The sequence below is a fragment of the Suncus etruscus genome, chromosome 3 (genome assembly GCF_024139225.1).
Source record: "Suncus etruscus isolate mSunEtr1 chromosome 3, mSunEtr1.pri.cur, whole genome shotgun sequence".
Classification (NCBI taxonomy): domain Eukaryota; kingdom Metazoa; phylum Chordata; class Mammalia; order Eulipotyphla; family Soricidae; genus Suncus; species Suncus etruscus.
Window position 1 is genome coordinate 91324423 of NC_064850.1, and position 21285 is coordinate 91345707.

At 45.6% G+C, this 21285-nt stretch overlaps 1 protein-coding gene across 1 annotated transcript; it reads left to right on the forward strand.

Annotated features, from left to right (window-relative positions):
- The first annotated feature begins 484 nt into the window (after window positions 1-484).
- On the forward strand, window positions 485-19859 carry NPM2 (nucleophosmin/nucleoplasmin 2). Its single transcript, XM_049770825.1, has 8 exons — window positions 485-542; window positions 630-715; window positions 1038-1160; window positions 17131-17224; window positions 17821-18002; window positions 18124-18158; window positions 19477-19504; window positions 19833-19859. The coding sequence occupies exons 1-8, from the start codon at window positions 485-487 to the stop codon at window positions 19857-19859; spliced, it is 633 nt and encodes a 210-aa protein (XP_049626782.1).
- The last annotated feature ends 1426 nt before the right edge of the window (window positions 19860-21285 follow it).

The window sequence follows — 21285 nt, forward strand, 5'->3', positions numbered from 1 at the left end:
CATGCTCTCTCTTCGGCCCAGCCTCCTCTTCTTAACTTCACTAGGAACATCATCACTGTGACCTGGGGTACAGTTAGTGAAGTAGATCCTGCTGGAAACAGGGCTCCTCTCCCTGGGTCTGCCTGGGAGGACTCACCAGCACTTTGGGCCCTTGCAAGACCCAGGGTGGCAAAACAGGGCGAGGTCAGGCAGAAGTGAGCTGCCCCGGCTAATCGCTGCCGTTCTGAGCGTGGAAGCAGGAGGCCATGGGCAATCTGGGGCCCTTTGGCAGTGGACTGTCAGCACCTGCGGCAGCTGCTGAGATGCAGGTGGCTCTGGGCCCACTTAACTCGAAGAGCAGTTAAAGAGGCGGCCAGGTGCTCCTCGGGGCAGGAGTAGCGACATGCGGTGATTGACTGCCGGGCTTCATAACCTGCTGCGGAGGTCGGGGAGGGCGCCCAGGTAGGAACACTCCGAGGAGGCGAGTCCCCCCTTGCCCCGCGACATGAGCCGTAGCAGAGCTTGCAGCTGGGCCGAGAAGACGGCCACTGCCTCCCTGTGGGGTGAGTGAGGTCGGGGTGCTAGCAGGGCCCCCTGCGTGGGAGGAAGAGGGGCCTCGCCCTAGGACCCCCTGCGCTCTCCTCTCGCAGGCTGTGAGCTGAACCAGGACGAGCAGACTTGGACCTTCCGAAGCCAGGGCCAGGGGAAGCAGGACTGCCAGCTGGTGCTGAACACGGTGGGTGCGGTCCCTGCACCTCGGGAAGGCGGAGCAGGGGGGCTTCTCCGTGCCCCACTAGCTACCTCAGGCTCCTCTCTCCCCTTGCACTTTCTTTTTTTTGTTGTTGTTGGTTAGGTTGGGTTGGGTTGGGTTGGGTTGGGTTGGGTTGGGTTGGGAGCCACAGCCGGCAGTGCTCAAGGTTACTCCAGGCTCAGCGCTCTGGAATCACTCCTGGCAGGCTCGGGGACCATGCAAGTAGAGGCCAGAGTTTCTAGTACCCGCTGTACTATCCCTCTGCCCCCCCTCCTCATTTTTCTTTCCCCTTTTAATTTCCTCATAGATCTGCTTGGGGGAAAACGCCAAAGAGGAGATGAACCTCGTGGATATCGTGCAAGGGAGCAAAGAAGACAGGAAGGCCAAGCCCATCACCATTGCTTCTCTTCAGCCCTCGGTGCTGCCCACGGTGAGTCCTGGTGCAGTGCGTTCTGGCCACAGTCAGGAGAGAAAATGTACCGGGTTCCCTCTTGGTTCCGCTCACCCGTGGACAAGTGAGACCTGCCACCTCGGAAATCCCATTTTTCCCTGTATGCTTTCTCTCTGGGTTAGACCACTAATGCTAACAAGATTTATCTTTTTCTTATATTTTATGTTAGCGTTTTCTAGAAGATCATTTGTAAATAATTGCATCTGTGTATTCTTTTTTCCTTCAGTTTTTATTTTATTTATTTATTTATTTATTTTGGGTTTTCGGGCCACAACTGTTTGATGCTCAGGGGTTACTCCTGGCTAAGCGCTCAGAAATCGCCCCTGGCTTGGGGGGGACGCCGGGGGATGAAACCTCGGTCCTTCCCTGGCTAGTGCTTGCAAGGCAGACACCTTGCCTCTAGTGCCACCTCGCCGGCCCCATTTTTTTCTTCAGTTTTTGGTTTTTGGGCCACACCTGGTGACGCTCAGGGGTTACTCCTGGCTATGAGCTCAGAAATCGCTCCTGGCTTGGGGGACTAGGACGCTGGGGGATTGAACCGTGGTCGGTCCTAGCCTAGCGCAGGCAAGGCCTTTCCCCTTTGCGCCACAGCTCCGGCCCCTGTATTCTTTCTTAAAATCCTACTATAAGGGGCCGGAGAGATAGCATGGAGGTAAGGCATTTGCCTTTCATGCAGAAGGTCATCGGTTCAAATCCTGGCGTCCCATATGGTCCCCCGAGCCTGCTAGGAGTGATTTCTGAGCATAGAGCCAGGAGTAACCCCTGAGCAATGCCGGGTGTGACCCAAAAACAAACAAAACAAAACAAATCCTACTATAAGAGACAGGACAGAGCTTATACTACTGAAGAGAATGCTATTGCTCAGTATCCAGGCTTTGTTTTTACAAAAGAATGTATCTCCGGCGGGAGATAAAGGACAGGAAGTAGGAGCCTACTGGTATGCAGCAGATTTGGATTCAAACCTCAGCACCAAACGCACAAGAAGGATCCCTGAGTATCATTAGGGCAACATGTGGAAACAAAATACCAAACAAACAAAAACAGGGAAATAAAAGAAACAGAAAAGGAATATTTCAAATATTTCTTCATTAAATAGTCCGTATGCTGAGCTGGAGATAGTAGGCCTTAAGCACAAATGGTGTGACCCAAAACTTAAAAATCTGTATAGTGGAGGTTTGTTTTGTGTTTTCTGTGTTTGAGCTACACCCAACTGTGCTAAGGAATTACTACTCCTTGCAGTGAAGGGTATCCTATGAGGTGCCAGGAATGGAACCAAGCTCAGCCTTGTGCAAAGCAAGCATCCTATCCTCTGTGCTACGTCTTTGACTTGATACAGAGTCTGCGAAGAAAGTTCCATGGAAATCTATTTTACTTGGAAAACTTGGAGTTTTGTCTTTTTTTTTTTGTTTGTTTGTTTTTGTTTTTGTTTTTTGGGTAACACCCGGCGGTGCTCAGGGGTTACTCCTGGCTGTCTGCTCAGAAATAGCTCCTGGCAGGCACGGGGGACCATGTGGGACACCGGGATTCGAACCAATCACCTTTGGTCCTGAATCAGCTGCTTGCAAGGCAAACGCTGCTGTGCTATCTCTCCAGGCCCCGAGTTTTGTCTTTCTAATGATGAATGGCTGACAGATGCTTTTTTTTTTTCTTTATTCTTGTACATTATTTGCTCTCTTTAAAAAGTTAATGTAAGAAAATATGTTAAAGAATGATATTCAGCCAGCCTTGGATTTCTCAGATAAACAACATTTCATGTTATAAATTTTTATTGTTTTTGGTTTTGATTCTATTCTGCTCTGTGGTCAGATGTTTGCTCTGTTGTTTTTCTTGTTTTCAGTGACACTGTTGAAGATAATCTTGTTTTCTCTGGAGTTCTCTCTCCAGATCATTACTGGAGTACTGGTGCAAGGCATGACTTGTTGCTGCCGGTTTAGTTCTATATGCTTTGCCATTGGAGCCAAAGCCTGGTCCAGCCCCAAGACATTTTTTTAAACTTATATACTCATATGTGAGGTTGGCTTGTCAATTTCTTTATCTTATTTAGATGTGAAGTTGAAACTCTCAAACTGAGGTCTGAAGTGTTGAATCCTGTGCTGAGGGGGATAGAATGATAAAAATTATCTGTCTTTGAAGATCTAGGCGATCCATCTATAAAACTACTCTGCTTTTCTTTTTCCTCTTTGTCATATCCTTGCCTGACTCCTATGAAGAGTTACAAGACCAGCTATAAAAATGAAGAGTTAAATTTGTAGTATTCAGGAACCAGGTAATTCCTGGAATCAGCCTCAAGTCTCCTACATGCCCCTGTGAACTCTCTCAAGGGCCCTTAACACTTATATTTAAATCTATGCTATCCATTCATTTAAAAATAGTTTTTGTATAACATGAAGAGTGAAGAAACATTTTTCCCAAATTGATGTCTGATACTCTGGTAGCATTTTGTTTTGTTTTGTTTTGTTTTTGGGTCACATCCGGCAGCACTCAGGGCTACTCCTGGCTCTATACTCAGAAATCACTCCTGGCAGGCTCGGGGGATCATATGGGATGCCAAGATTTGAACCCACCGTCCTTCTGCATGCAAGGCAAACACCCTACCTCCATGCTATCTCTCCGGCCCACTCTGGTAGCATTTTTTTAAAAAACTATCCTTTCCTTGTATAATACCCAACACTTTAGCAAAAAATGAATTCATCATATTTTGTGCATATATACTCTATTTGTCTATCTCTATATTTTATTTTATTTATTTATTTATTTTGGGTTTTGGCCACACCAGTGTTCAGGGGTGTCTCCTGGCTTTGTACTTGGGAATTCTTGAGGTGCTCAGAGGACCATATGGAATGCTAAGGATAGAACCTGGATAGGTAATATGCAAGGCAAACACCCTACCTGCTGTACTCTTGCTCTGGCCTATTTCTGTACTTTATTTTGCTTCATTGATTTACATTTACCCTATTCCAATGAAAGACTGATTTAACCAGCCAGGGAGATACCACAGGGCTTAGAACCAGATGCTTTACCTGTCTAGAACCTTGCTTCAATCCTTAGCACTACATGACCTCCTGAACTTTGCTAGGTCTAGCCCTGCAGGACCCTGGATCACCTTAAAGTGGCCCCAGTGGACTTCTGAACCACAAGGCCTAAGCAGCATCCTTGGGCCCTTGAATCATCAGCATACTGGCCTAGTATCAGGGGAAGACTTTAGATACACTCTCTCCGCCCTCACCCTGCAGATTGAGTATTGTCTTTTTATAGTAAGTCTTTACAGTTCTACAACCTTTGGCTGGAAAGATAGTATAGTTTTCTTGTGCGCAGTCATCTCTTGGTCAACACCTGGTATTGCATGGTCTCCCAAACATTGCCAGAAATCCAAATCTTTTTCTACAATTTTGTTATTTTTTTTCCAAAGCTATATTGGCCATTCTAGCTCTTTAGTTTTGGTTTTCTTTAAAAACAGGCCTGCTGGGGTTTTTATTGAGCTGGTATTGAAACTATAGAGTATGAGGGCAGAGAGCAATTAAAATATTACTCTAAAATTACCAATAGTTGTTCATGATGAATTTATCAATTTGTGTAGGTTCTTGATAGTTTTATGATTTTCAAAGTTTATAGTTTTCAAGGCAATGATTACATAATACTTTATACAATTTATACTTACATGTTGTATGATTCAGGTTTACTACTGAAAACAGTAGTACTATGATATCATATATTCATACCATAAGCTTTATCTCTTAGAGTATATTATTTACTGATTATTAGGAAATTCAGTTGTTATCATTACATTTAGAACATTTTCATCGCCCCGAGAAGAAAATTCTGACTTCTAAGTCCCCATCTTCCACCTACTCACTCTCCGCCCTGTGCAATTGCTAATGTGTTTTGTGTCTCATTTATATGAAGTCTATTTAAATGAAATTGTGAAATATTTCCTTTGTGAACAACTTTGTTTTTCAGGTTTATCCACCTAAACATAATCAACACTTCTCCCTTTTATTGCCAAATAATACCTATTGTGTAAATCGACCACATTTAGCTAGTTCATTCAGCAGTTAATGCACCTTTAGGTTGCTTCTACTTTCTGCCTAATTAAATGTTATGAGATAGTTGTATAAACATCTTTTAATTTCTCTTGAGCAAATACCTGGGAATGAAATTGGTAGGTCACATCATAGTTTTCTGTGAATCATTCCAAGGAACTCCCAGATTATTTTCCAAAGTGGTCACACAATTTTCCAATTCCACACTTAGGAGGATTCAATTTTCGCCACTTCCACCGCTTGTCTTCACTTGTGTTGATTAGTCATCTGATGGGTATGAGTGCAGCTCCCTCTGGTTTTTATCAGTATCTCCCTTCTAATTAATGTTAAATATCTTTTCCTGTGCTTATTTCTTATTTGCATATCTTTTTGAGAATTGTTTACTCAAGACTTTATTCTTTAAAAAACTTTTGAGTTAGAGTTGGAGTTATAGTGGGTAAAGCATTTGTCTTGTATGTGGCCAGCCTGGGTTTGGTCACCAGCATCCCGTAAGGTCCCCTGAGCATCACCAGGAGTGATTTCTGAGTGCAAAGCCTGAGCACCAATGGGTGTGGCCCCAAACAAAACAAAAACAAACAAAAAATCATTTTTGGGGGTTTTTCAGGCCACACACATTTGATGCTCAGGGGTTACTCCTGGCTAGCACTCAGAAATTGCCCCTGGCTTGGGGGGACCATATGGGATGCCAGGGGATCGAACCGAGGTCAAAATCTTTCCTTGGCTAGAACTTGCAAGGCAGACACACCTTACCTCTAGCACCACCTCAACGACCCCACAAAAAATCTTTTGAGTTCAATATTTCTTTTTTTTTTTTTTTTTTTTTTGGTTTTTGGGCCACACCCGGTAACACTCAGGGGTTACTCCTGGCTATGCGCTCAGAAGTTGCTCCTGGCTTGGGGGACCATATGGGACACCGGGGGATCGAACCGCGGTCCGTCCAAGGCTAGCGAAGGCAAGGCAGGCACCTTACCTTTAGCGCCACCGCCCGGCCCCGTGAGTTCAATATTTCAATGTTTGTCTTTATACTATCAAATAATATTTTATATATCCTGCATAAAAATTCTATTCTTACCCACCCCACCCATAAAAAATTCTTATTAGACGATTTGCACCTATTTCCTCCCATCCTTTTCTCTCTTTTTTTATTTTTATTGTGGTCAAAGTGAATTACAAATCTTACACAGTGATATTTAAGGTACACAGTGACAATAAATGAGAGCCTTACCACCACCAGTGTTATCCTCCCTTCATCCCTGTTCCCAAGCATATATCCCTTATCTCCCTCTTTTATCCCCCAGAATGCTAGTGTAACTAAAAGCATATATGTTAACACTAATATAAACCACATTTTTTTTTGCAGTTCCAGATATTTTTACTAGTGGTTTCTTAAAGGTTTAGAGTCAAATGAGCACTGTATAAACAATGTTAGAGTGGCAATTATCGTTTGCATGGGCCCACCAAAGTATGGGGGTCATGGAAAGGAAAAACTTTGGCCTAAGTACAAGGAGACCCTACCCCTGAAGTTTCCCGACATAAGACCATTTCTAGGCTCCAGGCAAACTAGTTTGTCCAATCCAGGTCATTGTCTGTAGTGCCCATACAGTTATATTTTTCACCGTCTCTGTTGGTATCATGTTTCTGTATTGAAGATCCTGGAATCTGTATATCCTACATTGAAGTCAGGATGGTGCGAAGCGGCATCTAATTTCAACTCACAATTAAAGGGCAATGCAAAAAGCCCTGTCAAGTACGCAGGTCGTTGTTGTTGTTTAAATCTTCTCAGTGTTAAGGGAAGACTCTTTTGAGTAAATCAATGTCAGAGCAGCAGTAGGGTCTTCCCTGGTAGAGGATTGCTTCCAGGTGATGTCATAGACAACTTTGGATGTTTCATAGATAGCTTCTCTGGTTCAGGGGTGACTGGAAAATGCCCAAACCTCTGAGGCTTGTGCCAGGTCATCATGTCAATGTTCAGGGTGTAAGGTTCCATTGCACCACAAGATTTGTGTGTTCCTATATCTATTAGATAAGAACTTATTTGTATGTATAGTATTTTCCATTTTAATGTGCCCATGCAAACAAGGAATAATGCCACCTGGCGTTATCAGCGCATAAGGGGGCCGCAAGAACAAGTCCACAATCCCCGTGACCTGGTTCAAACATAAGCATTAAACTGAGGGACTCTTTCACCAAAATTTCTTATTGAACAGTTCACAGAAAAAAAAGATAAAAAGTGTGGAAAATACGGGCCGGAGAGATAGCATGGAGGTAAGGCATTTGCCTTTCATGCAGAAGGTCATCGGTTCAAATCCCGGCGTCCCATATGGTCCCCTGTGCCTGCCAGGAGCAATTTCTGAGCATGGAGCCAGGAATAACCCCTGAGCACTGCCGGGTGGACCCAAAAAAAAAAAAAACCAAAAAAAAAAAAAAAAGTGTGGAAAATAAACAATCTAACTTAAGACAGTGGACACAATTGCCACCGTTTAAGAAAATTTGTGTGTTCCCATCTCTATAAGAATGTTTGTATATAATTTCCCATTTTAATGTGCCTATGCAAAGGAAGAACAGTATCACATGGTGAGATTGGTGCCTATGGGGATGCTAGAACAAGTCCAATAATCCAATTGACTTGGTTCTTAAACAAACAAACAAAAAAACACATTTATATGTTTTTGGGCCACACCCGGTGGTGCTTAGGGATTACTCCTGGCTGTCTGCTCAGAAATAGCTCCTGGCAGGCACGGGGGACCATATGGGACACTGGGATTTGAACCAACCACCTTAGGTCCTGGATCGGCTGCTTGCAAGGCAAATACCGCTGTGCTATCTCTCTGGGCCCAGTTCTTATATAAATGTTAAATGGAGGGACACTTCTACAAACTTCCTTATTTAACAAATAACAAAGGGAAGGAAAGATAGAGGGGGACTCTTTCACCAAAATACCTTATTGAACAGTTCACAAAGAGGAGAAAAAATAAAAAGTGGGGAAAATAAACTATCTAACTTAAGACAGTAGACTCAATTGTCACCATTTATGGGAACTAATCAGAAACCTAGTATGGTAGCAACCACAGTTACACAATGAAAGAAGGAAGAGGCCAAGAGGCCGCTGAGAGTAAACAAGTAGGTAAAGAGTACTGGCCTCTTCCCAGCCTGAGAGTCCATCCTCTCATTTTTATTTTGAAAATATATGGTACCCCCACCCGAACTGGTCTCTGAGAGTTCATCCTCCCATTTTTATTTTAAAGAGCGCCCCCGCGCGGTTTTTAAGATGGAGACCAATGAGAAAAAGAAAATACCAGTGAATGTCACGACGTAAGTCCCGACATGCACCAGTGCTGCATTGGCCCGCCATCCACCCCATGTGTCCCCCCCCTTAGTATCGGGAGAGAAAGGGGGAAAGCCTGAGGACCACAATAGAGACCACCTGGGCCGGCAACCAGGGTAGACCTGGAGTAGGGGTATTTCCTCCCATCCTATGAGTTGTCTTTTTGCTTTTGTGTTATCATTTGAAGCATAAGACATTTGTGCTTCAGTCAAACACTGTTACTTTACTGAATTCTTATGGGACCTTCTGCAACTCTTTGCTGCTCCCTTCTCTCCTGTTTCTTGCTTTGTGAGCCCTACATGCCTTATCTTCCTGGAGTGTCCTAGTTTCAGTTCCTCAGCTCAGGGAATCCACTGGCCTCTGCTTACATTCCTCTTTTTTTTTAAAATAGGATCATCATGACTTATAGTTACAAAGCCGGCCTCTATAGCAGGCACTTTCCCCTCCACCACTGTCCTAGTGTTCCTTTCCTTAACTTATCCCCTAGCCCAATGTAAGCTTCCTATTGAAAACCACTTCTTCAGTTCTTTGTTTCTATTGCCTTTTGGCATTCTCCTACTCAGTTTTTGTTTTATTTTGGTTTTGGTTTTGGGTTACACCTGGCAGTGCTCAGGTTACTCCTAGCTCTACGCTCAGAAATTGCTCCTGGCAGGCTTGGGGGACCACATGGATTGGCGGGATTCGAACCACTCTTTCTGCATGCAAGGCAAATGCCCTACTTCCATGCTATCTCTCCGGTCACCTACTCAGTTTTTTCTTTTATATTCTCCATCTCAGAGAGATCATTCTGTCTGTTCCCCTCCCCCTAACTTCACTCAGCATGATGCTCTCCAGATCCATCCATGTAGTAGCAAATTGCATGATTTCACCTTTTCTTATGGCCGATTAATATTTCTTTTTTTTTGGGGGGGGGGGGCCACACCCGGCGGTGCTCAGGGATTACTCCTGGCTATCTGCTCAGAAATAGCTCCTGAGGGGCCGGGTAGGTGGCGCTGGAGGTAAGGTGTCTGCCTTGCAAGCGCTAGCCAAGGAAGGACCGCGGTTCGATCCCCCGGCGTCCCATATGGTCCCCCCAAGCCAGGGGCGATTTCTGAGCACATAGCCAGGAGTAACCCCTGAGCATCAAACGGGTGTGGCCCAAAAAAACAAAAAAAAAAAAAAAAAAAAAAAAAAAAAAAGAAATAGCTCCTGGCAGGCACAGGGGACCATATGGGACACGGGGATTCGAACCAACCATCTTTGGTCCTGGATCGGCTGCTTGCAAGGCAAACGCCGCTGTGCTATCTCTCCGGGCCCCGATTAATATTTCATTGTGTAGAGGTACCATAATTTCTCTATCCAGTCGTCTATTCGTCAGTACTTCAAGGTGTTTCCAAATTTTGGCTATTGTGAACAGTGCTATATAGTAGACATGGAAGTGAGTTTCTTTCCAGGAAAAAAGTCTCAACATCCATCTATCTTCTTTGGTGCCTGGGGATTATTCTTTTTCAGTGAATCCTCTTTTGATTTTGTTCATGATTTTGTTTCCTTATATTAATTTTTGGGGTAATCTGATATGCCGCATTGTTCCTTTTTTTCTTATTTTTTCTTTTTTTTGGGGGGGGGGGGAATCACACCCAGCAGCGCTCAGGGATTACTCCTGGCTCTATGCTCAGAAATCACTCCTCGCAGGCTCGGGGGACCATATGGGTGCCGGGAGTCAAACCGATGACCTTCTGCATGAAAGGCAAACGCCTTACCTCCATGCAATCTCTTCGGCCCCTTCTTACTTTTTCTTTCTCTTTTTTTTTTTTCGGGCCACACCCATTTGATGCTCAGGGGTTACTCCTGGCTAAGTGCTCAGAAATTGCCCCTGGCTTGGGGGGAACCATATGGGACCCCAGGGGATCGAACCACGGTCCTTCCTTGGCTAGCGCTTGCAAGGCAGACACCTTACCTCTAGCGCCACCTCTTTCTATTTAGCCTAACGTGATGTTGCTTATTATTTCCAGGTACTTAAATTTTATTTTGAATACTATAACTTTTCTTTTTCTTTTTTTCTTTCTTTCTTTTTTTTTTTTTTTTTTTGGTTTTTGGATCACACCCGGTAGTGCTCAGGGGTTACTCCTGGCTCTATGCTCAGAAATTGCTCCTGGCAGGCTCGGGGGGCCATATGGGATGCCGGGATTCGAACCACGATCCTTCTGCGTCTAAGGCAAACACCCTACCGCTGTGCTATCTCTCTGGCCCCACTATAACTTTTCTTTTATGGCTATTTTTAACTACCCTCAACTTGTATTTCTCCTGTTTTAACTTTATTTCATTTAAAATATTTTCTATTTTATTTCTTTTCTTAGAAAGGTGTCATTTTGGGGCCGGCGAGGTGGCGCCAGAGGTAAGGTGTCTGCCTTGCAAGCGCTAGCCAAGGATCAGGACCGAGGTTCGATCCCCCCGTGTCCCATATGGTCCCCCCAAGCCAGGGGCAATTTCTGAACGCTTAGCCAGGAGTAACCCCTGAGCATCAAACAGGTGTGGCCGAAAACCAAAAAAAAAAAAAAGTGCCGTCTCTGAGCAAAGCTCTTAGGGCATGTACCGTTTTGGTGCTAGGACACCGCCAGCGCCACACCTCGAGGTGCTAAGGGGGCCTGGTGGTGCCAACATAGAATCCAGGGCTTTGCACAAGCTCAACATTTACTTTTCCACTTGAACCATATCCTAAGACCTCATTATGATTTTTTTTAATTTGATGTATGAGTTATTTAGAAGTTTTTTTCTGGGTTGGTATATATATATATGAATAGATATGACACTTTTTTTTGGTTTTTGGGCCACACCTGGCAGTGCTCAGGGGTTCTTCTGGCTCCATGCTCAGAAATCACTCCTGGCATGCTCGGGGGGCCATATGGGACACCGGGATTCAAACCAATGACCTTCTGCTTGAAAGGCACATGCCTTACCTCCATGCTATCTCTCCGGTCCAACACTTTCTTATTTATTGAAACTTTATTTGTGGTTTAATACCTAGTGTTATAGGCTTCTCTTGGTACCCATTAAATTCTGCTCATAGTGTTCAAACCTCTTTTGGTATCAGTTACCCCTCCAGTGAATTAAAATTTCTTATCGGTATAGATTTTCAGTAGATTATCTTTATGATTTTATTATTTGATTTATGTTTATTTTTAAATTGAAGACTCTATAAACTTTAAATTTGCATATAGGTGTAAAAAAATAAAAGGGATAAAGAAATAGCTCAAAGAATGGAATACAAGCTTTGCATTAAGGAGGTCAGGTTCAATCTTCTAAAACCCCACCAGCAGCCCTATTGCTCCCGTCTCTACTCTCAACTTCTGACATGCACCATTAAAAATATTTGGTCATAGGGGCCAGAGCAATAGCACAGCGGTAGGGTGTTTGTTTTTCATGTGGCTGATTCAAGTCAGATCCTGGTTTGATCCCCAGCATCCCATATGGTCCCCTAAGCCAGGAGCGATTTCTGAGCACATAGCCAGGAGGAACTCCTGAGCATCACTGGATGTAGCCCCAAAACAAAATAAAACAAAAATTTGGTCACTTCAATAATATCGTGCAAAAGTAACTTTTCTTCCTCAATCAGTGTAATTCTCACAGACTTTCCCCCAGTTGTGCCTGTTTGCTGAGTAGCTAGCTCTACACTACCCAACCACCACAGTCCAGTCATCATCCAAAGGTAGGAAACTGGGTGACTGTGAACAGTGCCGCTGTGCACATTTGCTGCAAGTCTTCATTTCTCTGGGATAAATGCCCAGAAATGCAATTGCTGGCTGCTTCTCTGGGGATCAGATGTTGAGTTTCTTCAGCTGTGCCAACCTGTTTTCGCAAGTGCTGTTTTTACTTTTCTGCAGTGATTGTGCCTGCTGGCGTTGCTCTGCTTTCTTGGCAACATTTCCCTCACTGTTTCTCGTTTTAGCCATTCTCCTTGTCTGTAGTGATAGTGATATCTCAATGTGCTTTGAATTTTCATTACCATGATGTGAAAATGATGTTGAACATCTTTTCATCTGCAAATTTGTAGTTGAAATATTCATCAAAATGTCTGTCTTTCACCCATTTTTTTGAATGAGATGATTTGGTTACTGCTGTGTTTTGCTAATTCTTTATGTTGAACAAATATTTCCCAGTATATAACTTGTCTTTTCATCTGTTTTTGCAAGAGCTTTGACAGGACAAATATTTTAAATTTTGATCTATTATACCAATTTGGTTTTGCTAGCAAGTTCAAGAGCTCTTTGTCTAATCCAAAAATCACAGACTTTCTATCCAAAAGTTTCTTTATATGACGCTGGGGTGAAAGACAATACAGCAGGTAGGATGCTTGCCTTGCATGTGCTACACCTCTCTGGGTTCAATCCTCAGCATTCCATATGGTACCTAGAGTCCCGCCAGGATAATCCCTGAGTGCAGATCTAGGAGTAAGCCCTGAGCACCACTCGGTTTGACCCCAAAACAAAACAAAAATAAAAGTTTCTTTATTTAACTGAATTTCCAACTCTGTAAGAAATTAGTTGTACGTGTATGGGCGTCAAGGTCTCTGTGTCTCTCTGTGTCCTGACATCACAGTCTGGCTTTGCTGTAACTATAATTAAGTCACATTTACATCCTGTAGTTGATGCATATGATTTAGAGGATTACCTTCCCTAAATAAATTTTTTAAGTAACTTCCCCTTTTGCTCTTCTTGTGGTGGTGGTGGTGTGGTGGTGTCAGGAAATACACTCTTGGGACTTGAGAGATAGCACAGCAGTAGGGCATTTGCCTTGAATGCGGCCAACCCAAGAGGGATCTGGTTCGATTCCCAGCATCCCATACAGTCCCCCAGCATGCCAGGGTGCATGCAGAGCCAAGAGTAGCCCCTGAGCGATACTAGGAGTGGGCCAGAAACCAATCAATCATTTAATAAATAAATAAAGTTTTTTGTTTTTTATTTGCTTTTTTTTTTTTTTTTTTTTTTTGGTTTTTGGGCCATACCCGGCGGTGCTCAGGGGTTACTCCTGTCTGTCTGCTCAGAAATAGCTCCTGGCAGGCACGGGGGACCATATGGGACACCGGGATTCGAACCAATCATCTTTGGTCCTGGATCGGCTGCTTGCAAGGCAAACACCTCTGTGCTATCTCTCCAGGCCCAATAAATAAAGTTTTTTAAAAAAAAATTTAAAAAAGTGAATACAATCTTGGTTGTAGCAGTCCCAGGGGTCAAACTTTCTGGTAGAGTTGTACCTCATTAGCTGTGAGGCTCATGCTGCAGCATGGTTGGAAATTGCTTGTGGCACTGGGAATTGCACAGCAGAGATTCCTGACTCGAACAGCAGCACTATCTACATGGGTCCCCATTGTAGGTGGGGTGCCAGGATTGAGTCTGAACCCTAACTCTTAAATGCCTCATCAGGTATCAGGAGGGCCTCAGACTGGCTTTCATAATCATCTTATTCCTAAAGTGGTTATTGCTCTAGACTTTATATTAGCTTGTTTCCCAGTTTTCTCTCAAGATTCTTTTATTTCTATGTAATAAAACTCATAACTTTCATATAACCAAAGATACTTAGAATGAGGACTCTGCTCTCAGCTATCCATGAGCCATGAAGTTCTGGCCAAAGAAACATAAGCAGCAGTCGTATCTACAAAGTCTGCAGAGTGTACTTAAAGTGTGTTTTGGAAACAGCTTCACAGGATAGAGTATGTGCTTTGTATGCAGGACCCTAGGTTTGAGCTCTGGCACCATAGGGTTTTCTAAATGTGCTGAGAGCAACCCTGAGCTCCTCCAAAAAAGTTATCAACCATTTTTGTCCCTTCTTCCTTCTTGCTGCCAAGAATGTGGATGTGATGTCTTGCACATCACAGATGGCAGCCATCTTGGACCAGAAATGAAAGCCACTGTGTAACCTCAGGGATTACTCCTGGCTCTGCACTCAGGAATGAGTCCTGGTGGTGCCTAGGTGGTTATATAGATGACAGGGACCAAACCCGGGTCAGCTTCATGCAAGGCAAGCACCTCCCTACCCACTGTGCTATTGCTCTGGCCTCAGTTTTGCTCATCTCTTTGTCACGCATCCTGCCTTATTTCTCAGCATGCTCAGTTCACTGATTTTTGCTCCAATGGACTTGTTCTCATTCTCAGCCCTTTGTTCCATTTATTTAGTCTGATTATGTGATTTATTTTGTGTTTATCATTTTCCTGTATAGAAGCAGCTTCTGGTTCTATTTTGCAAACTATCTTTTGATTCTGATTCCTACTTCTATTTTTATTGGGTTTTCAACCACCTTTGCACTGTAGCCTACATTGACAGTCTCATCTCAGCTCTGGGTTTGTCCTACTCTTCTCTTTTGTGCTGACTCTAGCAGGATGGTTTCTTGTGCATTTTGTAATTTTAGACATTGGGTTGTTGTCCTGAAGAAATTCTAGACTCCTGAGAGCACTTTGTGTTGGGTCTGCTGTTGGCCCCAGAGATCTCACCAGCCTGGGTCTGACACAGAGGCCCAAGTCAGTTCAGACACTGAGGAGAGGTCGTGTGTGTGTGTGTGTGTGTGTGTGTGTGTGTGTGTGTGTGTGTGTGTGTGTGTGCATGCATGCATGCATGTTGGTGACCACAGACATGTGGGATCCCCCACTCCCATGTTTCCTGTTAGTCTCCTCCTGAGGCTAGGTTCTTATTTTTGGTTGGGGTTCTTCCCCATTTCTCCTTACCTGTCACTGGGCCAACCTATCATCCTGCTTGAGTGAGGAAAGCAGAGCTGTAATGGGGCTGCTCCTTCCCTTTTGTGCCAGCCTCTACTTCTGATGACTGGGGCCTCTTTCTGTTTAGTTTTGGGCTGTACGTGGCAGTGCTCAGGAGCTGTTCCAGGTGATACTCGAGAGAGATATGGTGGCTAGGGGTAGAACCCAGGCCCTCACTCCTTAAAAAATCTTCCCCAGGGGACCCCAGACTTCTGCTTTTTGATGCACTGAAACAGGCAATAACAGGATCAGACTTTCTACAGTGTGTCTGGACATTTGCACTTGCACCACCTCTGCTGCCTCTTGCCCACCTCTTGTCAGAGCTAGAAGCTTTCTGTAAATCTGTAAGGAGATTTTCTTCTCTGGAAAGAAGCAGCATCTCTTTTGTGGACTTTTGAGGGATTGAGAGAGCAAAGCAGTTACAATGTTCAGTTTGGGATATGGCACATGGAATGTGATGTGACATTATTGTTTCTCCAGAAACTTTGGGAGATTTGGAAAATGGAAATAAAATAATTACTAGTGCCAGATAGCACAGCAGACAGGGCACTTGCCTTGCATGCAACCAGCCAGGTTCAATTCCTTATATCCCATATAGTCCCCTGAGCCTAACCAGGACATGATTCTTGAGTGCAGAGCTAGGAGTGGTCCAAATGCAAAAAAAAAAAAAAAATAAAGAAAAAGTAAAAGGGAGGGAAGGAAGGAAGGAAGGAAGGAAGGAAGGAAGGAAGGAAGGAAGGAAGGAAGGAAGGAAGGAAGGGAGGGAGGGAGGGAGGGAGGGAGGGAGGGAGGGAGGGAGGGAGGGAAGGAAGGGAGGGAGGGAGGGAGGGAGGGAGGGAGGGAGGGAGGGAGGGAGGGAGGGAGGGAAGGAAGGGAGGGAGGGAGGGAGGGAGGGAGGGAGGGAGGGAGGGAGGGAGGGAAGAAGGAAGAAGGAAGGAAGGAAGGAAGGAAGGAAGGAAGGAAGGAAAGAAAGGAGAGGGAGAGGAAGAGAAGAGAAGAGAGAAAGGGAGAAGAGAGGGGGAGAGAAGAGAAAATGCAGGGCCAGATACTTGATGCAGGAGGTCTGGATTCAATTTCTATTCTTTTTTTTTTCTTTTTTTGGTTTTTGGGCCACACCCAGTGACGCTCAGGGGTTACTCCTGGCTATACGCTTGGGGACACCGGGGGATCGAACCACGGTCTGTCCTAGGCTAGTGCTGCACCTAGCCAGCAGTAAGTAGTTCCTGAGCCCCACCTCGTAGTGAACCCCCAAACAGCAAGAAAGAAAGCCAAGGACCACATTGCCATGTGCTCCCCGCTGGACCTGCCAATGTTTTTAGTGTGGTATACCCTGAGTTCTGCTCATTCGCTCCAGCTGCTCTGGCTCAGGCTGCTCCACAGATGTACATTTCTCTCAGTTCTGAGGCAGAAGTCTAAGAGGAGGCCAGAGCTGTTGGGTTGGCTGACCGCCCACTCCCTGGCCAGCAGATAGCTGATTTTTATGGGGCTACCAGAGGGCTGGGGACTAGGGGGAGGGAGGAAAAGAGACAGACAGATACACTGACAGAATGAATTTGGGTACCAAGCACTTCCTAGGGCCATTCTCAGACCTCCAGAAGGTTCGGCTCCAACTTCAACCCTGGTGCAATCAGGCTGACTCCAGGAAACAGTGAAGTCAGCAACAGTAGCATTGTACAACCACCCTGCCTGGGAAGAGCCTCTGATCCCAGCAGGAAAGGAGATGGCGTTCACACTCCTGAGAGTAGGCCCAGGGCCCTGAGAGCTCACTAAAGGGCCAGACACCCCTGCAGTATGTGTGGTTGGGTTTGTTCTACAGGATGCCTATTCACAGCCTGAGTGACCTGTGCCCTTACCTGCAGGTTGTCATGCCAGAGCTGGTGCTTTCTCCTCCAATCACCTTTCAGCTTCGGGCTGGCTCTGGACCGGTGTTCATTAGTGGCCTGGAGCGTTATGGTAAGTCCATACTCTAAGCTGGGAAATATGAGCCTCACACAGGCCCTCTGTGACCACTTGGTCACATGAGTGGTCACATGAGTGGTCAGTCTTGTGTGGTCAGAAAAAATCTAAAGGCAAAGGCATTGCTGCTAGTATAGCCCAGAAGGCCTGCGGCAGGATCCTGGCCTGAGTCTCCTTCATCTTCTCCACAAGTCCTCCCTAACACTAGGGTGACCAAACTGTTGGTTTCATCTACAAAGAGTAGTGAGAAATAACTCGGGTATCAGCTTAGACACTCAAGTCCCTGCACATGTGTAAGTCTGAAGGTTGTGGCTGTGCTGCGATGGGAAATCACCTTGGAAGGGCTTCTCCCCAGGGCAATGAACTGCTCAAAGCCTCTTCCCTCAAAATAAGTCTGGATACCCCCCAACCTCACACACTCCCCACCCCAGTGCCCTGTGACTTCCCCTACCCAGTCAGCAGGCAGGCGCCCTCCCCTGCCTTCCAGCTCTCTCCCCCCATCCTCCCTTCCACCAGGAAGGCTACACAGGGCTGCCAAGGAAGTGGGCAGAGAGGCTGCCTCCCTTGCCCATCCCCTTCCCACACCACCACAGACACTGAAGACAGATCCTGGCAAGAAGAGGAACAAGAGGAAGAAGAAGAGGGGGAAGAGGAGGAGGAGGGGGAAGAGGAGGAAGATGATGAGGAAGATGAGGATATCGAGGTGTCCCTAGAAGACTCCCCTGTAAAACGCAGCAAGAGGCCAGCAATGCAGAAGCAGCTCAGTGTGGCTAAGGTGAGGAGGGGGGTCCTCAGAGGCACCTCGAAGCCTGGACCAAGCCTCCTGAATCATGTGTGTATGACCAGCAGAGGCCCAAGACCAAGGGACTCTCCTAATGCTTGTTCTTGGTTTTCAGAAGAAGAAGATGGACAGTGATGAGGAGGCATCGAGGTAAATCTTCATGTTCCTCCATGAACTTAGCCAACCCCTTTAACTGAGTTACATAGTGCTAGCCAGGTTGTGGCATGAGGGCTGTGTTCATGTGGGTACACACAGGCTCAAGTCACTGGGTGGGCATTACCCCTTTGAAAAACATTGGGGTTGGGGCCAAAACAATAGCATAGTGAGTGAGGTGTCTGCCTTGCATGCAGCTGACCCGGTTCAGTCCCTGGTATTCCAGATGGCCCCCGAGCCTGCCAGGATTGATGTCTGAGTGCAGAGCAAGGAGTAACCCTTGAATGTTTGCCAGGTGTGCCCTCCCCAAAAAATAACATTAGGGTTTTTATCTTGTGACCTAATTTCACCAAGGCAGTCCCTTCTAAAACATCCTATGAGAACCATGGAGATTTTGTGCTCCAAGAACTCTAGCATAGCCCAAAATTACAGTGAAATAAAGTGCATTCTCAAAGTCTCCTGCGTCATAGCTAGCCTCTGCACAACTACTCATGGAATATTCCATGACACCTCTGAGAATATATGTGTATATATATATATATATATATATATATACATATATATAGTATCTTGAGAAATTCTGAGTTTCTTTTTTATTATATAAGCATATTATATCTCTTTCACTAGATCTTTATATATGAGGGTGGGATCTTAAAGGAAATATAAAAATACACCAAAATGTTAGTTTCGGGGATAAAGAAAATTATAAGTAACTTGTTATCTACTATATTTTGTGCAATGTCATTAATATCACTTTAATAATAAAATAATCACATTTGTAATTAGTAAAAACAAGTTGATAGAAACCTAGGAAAGAAAATAGCTTAAAAAGAGTCAGAAGGGGCCAGAGTGATAGTACATTGGGTAGGACATTTACCTTAAAACATGGCATTCTAGGTTTAATCCCTGGCATACCAAATAATCCCCCCAAACTCACCAGGTGTGATTCCTGAGTGTAAAGCCAGGAGTAACCCCTGAGCACATCTAGGTGTGACCCAGAGTGCCAGGAAAGATAGTTCAGGAGTTAAGGTGCTTGCCTTGCACATGACTTACCCCAGTTCAATCCCCAGCATCACATAGGATCCCTTAAGCACTTCCAGGTTTACTTACCAGGCATGTCTCCCCAAAGTAAAATCATCAGGCTCCTGGAAGGAAGCTGGGGAGGTGAATTCTGCAGCCTGCCTCTCTGTAGGCCATAGTCCTTGCTTCTAGAATCTAGAAGGTTCCAGGGTACATCTTTCCAATATAGTCAGTATTAGGGCCCAGGGCTACTGGCAGTAGACTGAATTTTCTCTCTCCCTACCCACACCCGCAGATCCAAGGACAAGAGCCCTGTGAAAAAGGTAGGTCCCACTGGAATGGGCAGGCCTTGGGGTGGTGGGGGCAGGCTGGAACTTTGTTTTCTCTCTATAGACCAAAGCTCTACTCAAGTCGAAAAAGGTGGGGTCCAAAAAATGAGGAGCCAGTAGTGCCCTGGCTGCTGTGACTTCTTGAAGGCCACCAAACACGGAGTGCTAGCTCTCCCGAGCCTGAATATGACAGTGTGGTGGTAGCACAGGAGCCTACGCCTACCCACATACCGATCGCTCTCCAGGTTCAGCAGGACCTGTAAGGAAGAACCCTAATAAAATGTGCTTTGTCAAGACCTTGTTTCTGCTGCCTCCTTCCCAGGAGCAACCTTCTTGCTCGCTGCAGTAAACCCTTCTGGCCAGGAGAGGGCAGTCGTGCACTGGCGCGCCCACACCTGCTACCATTCTGCTGCTTCACCTCCTCCTCTTCTCAGCATCTGGTCCAAAAGCCAAAAAAAAAAAAAGAGAAATGCCACAAAATCTTCCAGGCCCCTGCGACGCTTCTCTTTGCCTTTCCCAAGGCTAGGCCTAAAATGGACTCATGGGAGCTGTTTTCCCCGGGACCACAAGCTTGGGTGCCAGCGCTGAAGGCGTCAGAGCACCTGTGTGGGTGGCAGCACAGGCTTGAGCACTCAGCACTGAAGGAGGCAGCAGAAGATAGGGCTGACTGGAACCCAGGCTGCACATATTGTTGCTTTGCTTAGTTTTGTTTTGTTTCTGCCACACCAGGCTGTTTTCAGAGCTTACCCCTTGCTCTGCACTCAGGGATCACTTCCAGTGGTGCTCAGGGACTTTGTGGTGCCAGGCATTGACCCAAGTTGGCCACATGCAAGGCAAAAGTCCACTGTACTGTCACTCCCTGACATTCCTACTGCTGCCTTAATTGATGAGAGTGACCCATCAGGTGTCCATGTGAGCTTCCTAGCATCTCACACCACCAGTAACTGGGTGTCAACAAACAAGGTTGTTTTCAGAGCACCCACCGAGGACAGGGTTGTGGGTGGAGCTTGAGGAGCCTTTCAGGAGGCTATTGATGACACAGGAAGGAGCTGGCAGGGACACAGTGCAAAGAGGTCAGGGGTGCAGGAACCCCAGGTTTGCTACTGGTTCAGCATGGTCCCCTGAGCACTGCTGCCAGTGATTCCTGAGACCCGGCACTGCCAGCTGAGTCCTGAAAGCAAAAAAGTTTGCTTTTTTTTTTTTTTTTTTTTTGAGACATGAACAAGCTTAGAGGTCTGGGCAAAAAGAAAACTGGTCATGTCATGAGCAGTGGCACTGTGGGTGCCTGCCCTACAATCATACCTGGTTTAGGTGGAATTCTTGGTCCCACAGCAGTGGAGAATGAGGTTGAAAAATGAAGTTGCGGGCCTGGAGAGATAGCATAGTGGTGTTTGCCTTGCAAGCAGCGGATCCAGGACCAAAGGTGGTTGGTTCGAATTCCGGTGTCCCATGTGGTCCCCCGTGCCTGCCAGGAGCTATTTGTGAGCAGACAGCCAGGAGTAACCCCTGAGCACCGCCGGGTGTGGCCCAAAAAACAAAAAACAAAAAATGAAGTTGCACAATTCACATCCGGCATAGGAACCATCTTCACGTCTTCATGCCAGGTGACATTGGTTACTGCCCTTTCCCAGCTTCTGTGTGGCAGTAAGAGTGTCATAGGTCATCCTATGGCATCCCTGAGCTGAGCCTTAGACTTCACCTCCAAGGACCTGAGTTGTGTTGCTGCCAAGCTCACCACTGACTCCAGGCCACTTCTCCAGGGCCCTACAGGTATC